At 39.0% G+C, this 12,335-nt stretch overlaps 1 protein-coding gene across 1 annotated transcript in view; it reads right to left on the minus strand.

Moving 5' to 3' along the window:
* ATM (ATM serine/threonine kinase) overlaps positions 1-12,335 on the minus strand; it is a 108,072-nt gene that overhangs the window by 8,196 nt on the left and 87,541 nt on the right. The window contains exons 56-60 of the mRNA XM_081155496.1: positions 11,239-11,379; positions 10,349-10,465; positions 4,911-5,060; positions 2,921-3,086; positions 1,301-1,387 (exon numbers count right to left, since the gene is read on the minus strand). Of these exons, the coding sequence (XP_081011622.1) occupies positions 1,301-1,387; positions 2,921-3,086; positions 4,911-5,060; positions 10,349-10,465; positions 11,239-11,379 (661 nt within the window). The remainder of the gene's footprint in view (positions 1-1,300; positions 1,388-2,920; positions 3,087-4,910; positions 5,061-10,348; positions 10,466-11,238; positions 11,380-12,335) is intronic.

Here is a 12,335-nt window from a genome sequence, read left to right on the forward strand (position 1 = left end):
CAGCACAGGCTGCACGTTGATTACTCTCACGAGTAGCTCAGCTCTCCCTGCCCGCCCACACCTCGCCCTCCAGACTAGCCCTTCAACACCAGGCACGTTAGGGCTGCCTGAGGAAGTCATGGTGACACCATGGCCCCACTACAAACGCAGGGTTGTCACCTGAGGAAAGTGCCTCTTACACTGCTTTGCATGTTTTTTACTTACCCCTTTCTACCTGAATTATCTTTGTCTCTTTCCTGTATCTTATCAACATCTAACATGTTCATGCCTCTCTCATATTAAAAAAGCAAACAAAAGCCCCTCAAAACAAACAAAAAAAGGACTGAATGTGTCTCTGTCTCATCTCTGTGGCAAATTCCTCTCCCCGCTTCCTTTCGACTTCTTGCAGAACAATTCCACATTCTTAGACTGCACATCTTTCACCTCCACTCAATCCTTGCCTTTTCAGTCTCACTCACCCGCTCTACCCAAAGGTTACCTACCTCCCAGGCCTCTGAGGCTGACTGACTGTTACACACAAAGGCCTGTTCTCAGCACTCATCCCATGTGGTTATTTCTGTTTCTCCTCGGACTCAGCCTTTTCATTCCCTACGGTCCCATCCCTGGTCCTCTTTATCAAGGCTCATGTCTGGCGTCAGAACCTCCTCCAGTCCACTGGCTTCACCTGAAACCTATTTGCTGAACGTTCTACATGTCATTACACGCAACTTCTCTGCTCTCCTGTATATTAAACTGCCTACTCCCCCTGGAAGCCCCATCAACACCTCGAGACAATGTGCGAAACTAAACCCACTGCTTCCTTATTCGTTACAAAATCTGCTGTGTTCCTCACTAGAAACTTCAGTTACGCTGGAGGCCCCCCACTGTTTTCCACACCTAGTATCACTGGTGCAGGTTACTACTGAAATGTGCCCCCGATCCAATGCCCTGGTCTACAAATGTAGCCCAACTGTTCACCCTCTCGTCTAAACTATTGCAATGCCCACTAACTTAGCTGCCTGCTGCGAATATTGCTCCCAAATGATCATTCCAATAATCAAATGCAATCATGTCCAGCGTAAATATATCTTCATTTACTTTTCACTGTTTAACAGACTGAAGTTGAAACTTCTTAGCTTGGCTTTTTACAGCCTGGTAGCAACCTCTCTCTCTCAAGCTCCTCAATTACATGCAAGCTTTAGGCCGGCACACTGTCTCCCCATTCCTATAACCTGCTACTTCTTCTTGGTAGGAAAACGACGTTTACTGATGACTAAATATTTATTAAACAAAATAAAAATATGTATCTTTTATTACTTACCTAAATCTATATGTACAAGTTCTGCTGACTGCTCATTTATCAAGATATTCTGTACATGTCTATCACCAAGTCCAAGTATGTAACCAACTGGTGAAAAAAACAACCGGAAATCACTGATATCATCTATTTCTAATAACATATTTAGTCAATTTCAACTATTATCACTGACTTTACACTACATAATTTTTAAGTAGCTTGGGCTTTTTACTTAAAGGAAATCAAGTACGTAACTGGCCATTTTGAATTGAAGTCAAATCTCGCCAGGTATTTTTGTTTATATTGCACTTTACAAATTGTAAGATGATTTGCTAAAAAGTTTTCCCTTTACTAATAAAGCACACATTTAAAAATATCAGTACTTCAAAACTGGTGTGGTTAAAGTTGAGACCATTATTTACCAGGGCCAAAGCAGTGCATTGTATGCATTCAGATATTGAGTAACCTATGAGTAAATCTTCATTCTTCAGTGAAACTTTCTTCCGCTTGATTGTATTTAACACAAATTAATCATTAATTCATTTCACCAACTATATAGCAGAAAAAACTGCATTTCTATTTTTAAGACAGATTATGACATGCCTTAAAATGCCTTTAACCTACAGAAAGACACTAGGTTGTTACAGAAAAGACACCACATAGGGAGTCAGGATGCCCGAGCACCTGGCTTGCTCTACCATTAACTGGGCCTACTTTCTTGTTTATAAGCTAAGTTAGTTGAATCAGATGAATGATCCCCAATGCAGAAAAGAAGAGGATTTCATAATTACCTACAACTTTTTTCAAAACATACATGCCCTGCCTTCCTGGGGTGATGGAGGTAGTCGTCAGTTAAAAACCAGTAGATTAAAAGATCTCTGATGTTCTTGTTAGTTCTCATACTCTAAGGTTTTAATGGCTCTTTCTAGCTATTCCAGTCTGTTAGAAATTTAAAACCCCCCACAAAACCATAAAGTAAAAATATACATTGTACACTGAATATTATTTCTATTCCAAAAACAAAATTCTATTAAACAGAATCAATCATTGGGTGACAATATTAAGAGATTATAGAGGTCCTATGCAAAAAATAAAAATAATAAAAGGAAATAACTTACATGAAGTTATCATGGGTTTTATTATTTTCCAAAGAAAAATCTCAGAAAATAATGTGAATTCAGGAAGAGAAAATAAACCACATTCACTACTAAACAAAAAAGAATAGCCCTGGCCGGTGTGGTTCCATTGGTTGGGCATTGTCCCCTGCACAGAAAGGCTGCTGGTTCGATTCCCGGTCAGGGCACATGCCCTGGTTGGGGGCCGATCCCAGGCATGGGGCATGCAGGAGGAAGCCAATCAATGTTTCGCTCTCACATCAATGTTTCTCTCTCTCCCCTCCTCTCTCTCTAAAAATCAATAAACTATTCTTTAAAAAAAGAATAACCAGTCTTATTTCTCTACCTTAGGGCAGGAGAATTTTCTATAAAAGCTAAGAAGAGCTACAATTATAAGCTAAGAATCAGGATGGCCAAGAAACTCAATGACCTAATGAAGAAGATGGTTTGGTTGACAACCACCAACACCATCATCACATGCAACTAAGAATGTAGGAAGTGCTGAATCTACTGAAATATATAAGATTACCAATAGAAGAAGTAGCCACACTGCGAGTATAGGCCAATCGTTTCTCAAACCAAACAGCTGGGTCCAAGAATTTTTCCATGCAGAAGTAACGAAAAACTGGTTGAAAATTCTGACAAATAAGCATGAAGGTTTCATATTTCTCTTCGTAAGACTTCTTTTGCACATCCTTTAAATAGATTAAATATAAAATTATTTTCTCAATATTGTGTTCAACTAATTTAAGTCTACTAATAGTGTCTATATGGAAAATAGTATGATAGACATAGAGGCATAAAAAGATATCTCTACTCACAAGAAGCTAACAGTTTGGTGAGGGAAGCAATTAATAAGGTTCCTAACTCCTTAGGGCTTTCATGTTAATATTAGTGGAAGGAGGCACACCAATAGTGACTGTTTTAAAGTAAATTCTAACTTGCATGACCCTGTAATCTACGTGGAAGTAAACACAAAAATGACAAAGGTAGCTCCAGAGAGTCTTAGGTGGTATCATGGCTATCAGTGGGACAGGAAACAGAGACCCGGAGGAAGAATCGAAGAATCACTGATAGATGGCAAAGTAGCTGACAGATCTCATATCTGTCCCCTAACATCTTCTCACTATACACTATAACACTTTCCCAAAGCAAAGTCTGTCTACTTCAATGGGCTCAACTCTCACCTATGTGCTGATGACTTCCAAATCCCTACCTTTGGCTAGGACACCTTTACTAAGCTCCAGCCTGATGAGCTTTTTCAACTGCCCACTGAGCTTCTTCACTGGGATCACTTCCAAATCCAAACTAATCCACCTTCTCAGCTGTGGCAAAGCTCTGCCACTTCCTCTATTTTTTGACACAGTAAACAGGCCCTCCAATCACCCCAACCAGAAAACTGGGTGCCACTGATTACTCTTTTTCACCAATCCCACCTGTAATCAGTAACCAAATCCTATCATTTCCGCCTACCTAATATTTCTTACACGTACCCCCTATTCACCATTCCTACTGTTACGAGTCTTAGTTCAGATCCCCTGCGCCTCATGCCTCTAGTGGGATTTCCCAAAAATATAACCCATAGTGCTGTCAGTTATCTTTCTAAAATGCAAATCTGATATTAATATTTTTCTCAAGGGTTCTCTGTTGCCTACAGGGTAAAATGCAAATTTCTTAGCACATCATAAAGCAATCTCCATTTTTTTGACTAATGATTACTGCTCCAATCTCCTATCTGCTCCTCCTCAAAGGCTAACCCTACACTGTCTTTAACCTGCGTGTTCACGCCTCCTTTGCTTGTATCTCCTTCTTGGAAGACAAATTCCTTTACAAAACTTTGCTCAAACACCATCTCCTCCACGAAGCCTTTCCTGAATCTGATTCCCTCTACTCTGCCAATCCCAGGAGACCTAACCACTTCCTCCTCTGAGCCCACACTGTACCCTGCACAATAAAAGGAAAAGGAAATGGATTTTAGAGTTGGAGAGACAAGGTTCAAATCCTTGCTCCCTGACCGTGGGCAAGTGAAATTCTCTGCATTTCTTCTCATCTTTCAATGGGATAAATACAATGATGATTAGTCATATCATCTGTGAAATTTCTAATTTGTGAAATCTCACCTGGCACAGAGGAGGGATTCAATAAATGTTGCTGACTGAGTGTATGTTAGACCAAATGACCTGTGTAATGTGGCAAGGGTCTTAGAAGTTCTCTATATTAGGTTCATATAAAAATTATTTCATATTTTTTTTGGTTTCAGTGTTTTGTTAAGAATTAGCATACATTGAAAAATGTTAAAATTTCTTATCAGACAAGGGTTGACATTAAACAGTTAAAAAACCTTCCTTTTCCATTCATACACCCTTTCATTCTGGTGAGCTTACTTTCTTTTACTTAGTTATCATTAACAATTATTGGCTGAAATTAAACCTTTTGTATTCTATAATATTTGATAACTATCAGCTTTAATAAGCTATTAAACAATCTTGCAATAACTCATACTTATGAGTGTCACTTACCAACATTTTCTTCTGGCACTGATAGGCACTGATATCGTTTGGCCTGTATCTTTTATGAGCACCATTCTCATTGTTAACAAGAAATTCACCAATAGGGACAGTTCCCGTGCACCATTCAAGAACACCACTTCGCTGAGAAAGGGGAACCACCTGAAGTTAGAGATTAGATACCTTTTGATTATGAAAGGGCATTAAACAGCACGTGACAGTTGCTCAACTATCAGAGTTGGTGTGAAACATTTTTCCAAGTTGAATTACTATTTCTCTGTCCATAGGAGACAAAGCTCCTTGGAGGAAAGCAACCAAAAATATACTTAAGCTCAAAGAGTAAGATTTTCTAGCTTGCTGCTTAGGCTTCTGAGAACCTGCTCATCTCTTAGTCTCCACAATTCCCTCGAGAAGTCAATCCTGTTAATGATGCCCTTCATTGCCTGTACTGAGCCATACTTAGTTTGTTCCATTTGGATGAGGAATTAACCCTGCTTTTTTTATACTTTTAATATCAAACAAGTTTGAAGAATTTCACTTTGGAAAATATTGTAGTCTCAGTTTTAGTATACCTCAATAATTGCAAGTATATGTATTGTTGCTTTAGGATCTTGTTAGCTTCACCAAGAGGAATGTATTTCTCAACATAAAATGGGCAATTTTACTGGGAAGATTAAAAACGATGACACATTATTAACAGACATAGTGTAGTTTCAATTACAATATCCTGACTCAATCAGAATTTTGGAGGGTAGATCTAATTTCAAGTAGACAAAATATAACCAACATAAGATTATATAACAACTATATTTAAATTAAAAATAAATTTTAAAAATATTCCAGGTCAAGGCCTTCTCTCGTTCATGGTTTATAGCAATGAACTCTGGAGGGTCAACAATGTATCTGCTTGGAAACCTTAGCTGCTTTCTGAGAAAATCAGGATATACTCCTATAGCCCCTACTTTTTTGCAACCCACTGTAAACCAATTCTTCAGTTATCATCTTTGCTATCTAAAACCCTGGTATTTAGAGCATAAAAATTTCCTTTCCTTTACATTACAGAATACCTGCCCTCTAAGAACTTCTCAGCAATCATTAAAATATATGCCAGCCCAGCCGGCCTGGCTCAATGGTTCAGCTAACTGACCTATGATCCAGGAGAATCACGGTTCGATTCCCAGTCAGGGCACATGCCCAGGTTGTGGGCTCCATCCCCATTAGGGTGTGTGCGGGAGAGGCAGCTGATCAATGACTCTCTCATCATTGATGTTTCTATCTCTCTCTTTCCCTCTCCCTTCCTCTCTCTGAAATCAATAAAGATATATTAAAAAAGAAAATTAAAATAAAATATATGCCAGATGGGAGACTACTAACAGCTCATCAACTTTGTCCTACAATTAATCTAGATCAATAGCAAAGTAACTATACTGGTCTAGTAACTAGGCAGGTCTCAAAGGGTGGTCCCTGAACCACAGCTGCATCAGTGTCACTTGGTATGTTGCTAGAAATGTATATTCTCAGGCCCCCATCCTAGAATTAAAAGTCTAAGCATGGGGTTTAGCAATCTGTGTTTTAACAAACCCTCCAAGTGATTATGATGCCTGCCAAGTGTGAGTAGCATTGATCTAAGTTTAACTTTTTTTTAATACTAAGGAATGAGATTTTACTGGGTAATGTTGAGCTTTGGAGGGCTAAGTTTAACTTTTGTTTAGCATTCATTGAGGGCTAACTAGTTCTTTTTTTAAAACTACTAATGGAAAGCATCAATTATATTAGTATCCTATAAAATTCCATGTACAAATTTCTCACAGACTTGAGGCTAAGAGAAAAGGGTGCTTCTGAATAATATGCTTCCCTGCCTCTGTCCCACCCAACTAAAGAGTTTTACATTTGTTTCAAACTTAAGTTCTGTTTTCAATTACAATATCCTGACTCAATCAGAATTTTGGAGGGTAGATCTAATTTCTTGCCGCACCCCCCCCACCCGCTCCCCTATTTTCAGTTTTTAGTTTAACAATTATTTTTACAATTAAAAAAATGTGCCCAGCTGGGTGTGGCTCAGCGGTTGAGCACTGACCTAGGATCCAGGAGATCCCGGTTTGATTCCCGGTCAGGGCACATGCCTGAATTGTGGGCTTGATCCCCAGTCACGGGGTGTGCAGGAGGCAGCAGATCAATGACTCTCTCTCCCTCTCCTTTCCTCTCTCTGAAATCAATAAAGATACGTTTTTTAAAAAAGTGTTGTGAAGAACTTGAAACATATGAAAAAGCAGGTATTACACATAATCCCAGCGTACTCAGATAACAGTACTTTTTGGCTTATTCAGGAACGTTTTTTTCTTTGTTAATCCTCACCTAGGATATTTTTTCCAATGTTTTGTGTTTTTTGGAGAGAGTGGAAGGGAGAAAGGGAGGGAGGGAGAGAGAGAGAAACAAAGAAGTGAGAGACACATTGATTGGGTGCCCCCCGCATGCACCCTGACCAGCGGTGGGGATCCAACCTGGAACCTAGGTACATGCCCTTGGCTGGAAATTGAACCCAAGACCCTCTGGTGCTTGGGCTGGGGCTCCAACCACTGAGTCACATTGGCCAGGGCATATTCAGGAACTTTAAAAAAGCCATAGTTATAGATTGATTTCTTATAAATGTATACATCAACATCTGTTTTAAGGCTACTTACTCTGTCTCTTTAATCTGTCTTTTCTTATGCTACTAACCATACCATCACCGTTACTAAAGCTTTACCATTTGCTTGAGTATACCTGGATATAGTCTTCTCTCACCTATTACTTTTATCAAAGACATTTTAGTCATCCTCATCAATATATTTTTCAAAAAAAACTTTTAAATTATTTTTCCAAGTTACAAAAATTTGATTAAGCCTGGCTGGTGTGGCTCATTGGTTGAGTGTCAACCTATGCACCAAGAGGTCACCAGTTCGATTCCCGGTCAGGGCACATTCCCGGGTTTGGGCACAATGCTGGCATGCAGGAGGCAGCCAATCGATGTTGATGTTTCTCTCTCACCAATGTTTCTACCTCTCCCTCTCCCTTCCTCTCTCTAAAATCAACAATAAAAAAATATATAAAAAATGCTGGCTAATTGTTTTAAAAAAGTGATTAAAATTTCACTGTCCATGCATTAATTTGAATGCACTGACATTTTTCAATGTCTTCCTACTTAAGACATGGTACCTTTCTCTTAGTTTTCCTTTACTCTTTCCTGTTATTTTTAATAATTTTTTTCATGTAATCAAAACTTTTTATTACTGTGAGGGACTTTTTTCAATTATATTTTTAAATTAGTCTTATTTAATGGTTAAAATACTTCTAGGTTAAGCAGAGTTAACTTGCTAGAGAGAATAAACACTCATTGGTTGTACCATTCTGTGGGTGTAAGAAACAGGTACAGGACTACCCCAAGTGTCTCTGAAAGGCCTCTTCTCCAGTACACAGGAAATTATCCATACACTTATTTATATCTTCACAGAAACATGGACAATGAATACTTGTTACAGAATAGAATAAATGACAAATATGAGATACAGAAATTAAACCAAAAAGGACAGGCCTATGAAAACAGACACTTCAAAATGAGGGTTTACTGCTATTTTTTAAAACATGCTAAATGAGCATTCAATGTAAGGGGCAAAGATGATTAACTCATAGAATAACATGACTTGAGAAATGTCTTCTCAGGCAAACTGCTGGAGGAAATGCAAATTGGTACATCCCTCTATCAAGGGTGATGTGATAATATCTACCAAATTGCAGGTTTGTGGGAGGAAAGTTAGCATAGGAACAAAGGCCTCAAGCTCTACCCTCTCCCTTCTCTGTTCTGGCTGGAACATCACAGGCATCACTGACCCGTTTCCTGTAATTGGGAAGACCAAAAAGAAATTGGTATCTGGAGGGGAGAGACAAGGACCAGCTGCACTGGCAGTCACCCCGCCAGTGTGAGGCCAAGGACCACCTTAGCTCACATTTAATAAAAATGTTCCACCCAAACCCCATGGCGGTCTCATTCTCCCAGGTCGCCCACTCCCACTTTCCGAGAGCGTCTTATGGCTTTAATGAATTTACTGTGCTTTGCTACATCTTTCTGTCATGCCCTTGAATTCCTTCTTGCTCCGACAGGAACGTGGATTGGTTGAAGCCTCCCTTGGCCTCCCTGGTTGCCTCCCAGCATCAGGTGCACTTATCCTGACCCATCGATGCACTTTTTGGAAATCTACCCCACAAGTGACCTGTACATATATGAAATAGTATATGTTCAAGGTTATTCTCTGCAGCATAGCATTGTTTGCAATAGCAAAGGCTACTAACAACACAAATGCCCACTTTATACAATAACCATGTAACAGAGAAAATGCAGTTCTTAAAAAATGAGAAAGACATCTATAATATACTGTTAAACTTTAAAAAAAGATATGTATCTTGTTTTTTCTCTATGGAAATGGGGAATAGAGAAATACATTCTATTTGCATAACTCTTGAAACAAATGAAAATGGTACTTATAGGGGTAAGATGGGGGAGGCGCATGACAGGACTGAGAGTAAGAGAAGCCTTCAAACCTTTTGCTACAATTGAATTTTTTAACCATGGAAACTTATTACCTAGTCAAAACCCAACAAATTTAAATTTCCAAAAGTCTATTTTATGTGCTATAGTCTTCATTGAATCAGTATTTTCTTCTTTTTAAAAAATTATTTTCCCATCACCATGTATCTCCTCTATGCCCCCCCTTCACTACATCTTCCTTTCTTAATTAATTTAACCCTCACCCAAGTGTATGTTTTTATTGATTTTAGAGAGAGCAAGGGGGGGAGAGGGAGAGAGGGAGAAAGAGAAACACTGACTGACTGCCTCCAGTACACGCGCTGACTGCGGATCAAACCCATGGCCCAGGCATGTGCCCTGACCAGGAATCGAACCCACGACTCTTCAGTGGAGGGGACGGTGATCCAATGAACTGAGCCACCCGGCCAGGGCAGTACTTTCTTTTTAGTATCACTTTTCTTTTTAAGAGTGCTTTCATACCAGAAATTAGCCACATGGTTAAGATGAGGAAAAATACTTCAGCTGATTATAAGAAATATCTAACTGCAGTTAACACCTTGCAGACTGGTCACATGGAAAAGTAGCCGGCTCCCCGGGAGAATTCTGGCTCAAAATAGTTGGTTAACAAGGTATTGAATTTGTTAAAAAAAAAAAAAAAAATGTGACTAAATAAGAGGTTTGTACTGCCTGTGAGCTAAGAATGGGGTTTCAGGTTAAAAGGGTTGTAAAGAAAATGTAAATAGTATGTCACAGAGACCTTTTGTGGCCCATAAAGTCTCAAATGTTTACCATCTGGTCCTTCACAGAAAATAAACATTGGTGACCCCTGGCCTGAATAATGGCATCACGTATGTGCTACGGGGAAGCAGCAGAAGTATAAACTAGCTACCTTGTATGTGCAGATAGTCAGTTTCCTCTTCCTGGTCTTGGTGTTCCTCTGCAGCAGCGTATTGCACATCTGGAAAACCTGCTGCATCACAGCATCTTGTCTCAGGTCATCACGGCCCTTCAGAATAATCAGAACATGAATAACTAAGCACGGTTCATTCTCTTTACAATAGAACCATACCAAGAGTCCTCGCAGACAGTGAAAGGGCACTCAGAAATAATCTGAGCAGCAGGGCACCTCTTAACAGTCTCCTGAACAATTAAGACCGAAGGCTGTTCTTTCATTTAGAACAAGCTATAACACTGGGCGGTAGGCAGAGCACTTTAGAAAAAGGAAGCCCCCCAGCTGCCTTTGTAATTGGACTAACTGGAGCTCTACCTGAGCGCAAGCTGCAAAAGACCTGGGTGGGGCAGCACTGTTCCGTCTCCATCAGCCCTCAGCAAGGCCCAAAGAGCTTTTGAGCAGATTAAGGGAGAACTGCTGTCCCTGTCTGGAAATCTGCTAGCACTTAGCATAGTGCCGGACTCAGGATATCGAAGTAAGGACCTTCAGCTTGAACTATTCAGGAAAATAAGCAACAACCCCCAAAATATATTTCCTGTAACAAGCAAGCTCATTGTTAACCTCATCGTGTCTGTACATGTTAACAGTATTCTTTTACTTCCATCAATTGTTTTAATAATGATGATCTTTCAGAAGCACACAAAAAATGGAGAAAAGCATTCTGTTTCTAGAAACTAATAGAAATGTATTTCTATTAGTTTTCCTTACTTATAATTATTCAGAATAAAAGTAAAGATACAAATAAAGCAGGAGGAAAATATCAGCTACAGCTTTTGACTTTTTCCATTAACTCTCTTAAGAACTGCACCCTAGAAGGAAAGTCTCACCTTGACAAGCTGTCTCCTTTCCTTGCCATCAGAGCCCACGCAATCTATTATTTTTGGTAAATTTACACCTCCTGCTAAATGAAATTCTGTTTTGAATGACTTTATAGTCACCAGATTTCCATATTCTCCTGTGGGGTCCACCTAATAAAAAACGTAAATATGGTAATAGGTCAGGTACACTATTTGCTTTTAAAGAAAAATGAATTATCATCAAAAAGTTTAATATTAAATAGAGAAAGGAATGACAATGTGCTGTTGGTTAAGAACTAGAGCTTTAACTTTTAACTTTCTGTTAAATGAAACAGAGTATCTGACATTGAAAAGGTTTTAAAAAGTGACAGAGAGCCCTGGCCAGTTTTGTTCAGTGGTTAGAACGTCAGCCCAAGGACTGAAGGGTCTTGGGTTCGATTCCAGTCAAGGGCACCTCGGTTCCAGGCTTGATCCCCAGCCCCTGTTGGGGCACATGCAGGAGGCAACCAATCAATGAGTCTCTCTCACATCCATGTTTCTTTCTCTCTCCCTTCCACTCTCTCTGAAAAGCAATGGAAAAAATATCCTTGGGTGAGAATTAAAAAAAAAGTGACAGAGATAACACTACCTCCCTAAATATCTCTTAATAAAAGTAGAGTATACAAAATTAGGATAGTGTCACTAAAAAATATTGAAAAACCAGGGTTCATGTCTTAACACTGACTAGTATATGTTAAGTCACCTGAGAAATGGTAAATTCTTCACAAAAACATAAGGTAAATTTTAGAAAAGTGTGGAGAGGAGTTATCTAGACTGTAACTACTAAATGTGGCATTTTCAGGAAATATTCAGCTAAATAATATTGATGAAATAGCTGGAAAGATACTAGTTAACCCACATAATACAGCTAACTTCAAAAACTATAGGTACTAACCACTGAACTGCAAACTCAAAGGAGAGGTTTACAATGTAGTTAAAATTATCATTTTCTAAACTATAACCATTATTATTAAATATATCCCTGACCATAGGGTACTTGTCACAATAAAAGATCATTATGACATAGCTAAAAGTATCATGTACATTACAATCAATTTTATAGTGTAATACATACTGCACTGCTTAAT

The sequence above is a fragment of the Miniopterus schreibersii genome, assembly GCF_964146895.1.
Source record: "Miniopterus schreibersii genome assembly, chromosome: 12".
Classification (NCBI taxonomy): Eukaryota; Metazoa; Chordata; class Mammalia; order Chiroptera; family Miniopteridae; genus Miniopterus; species Miniopterus schreibersii.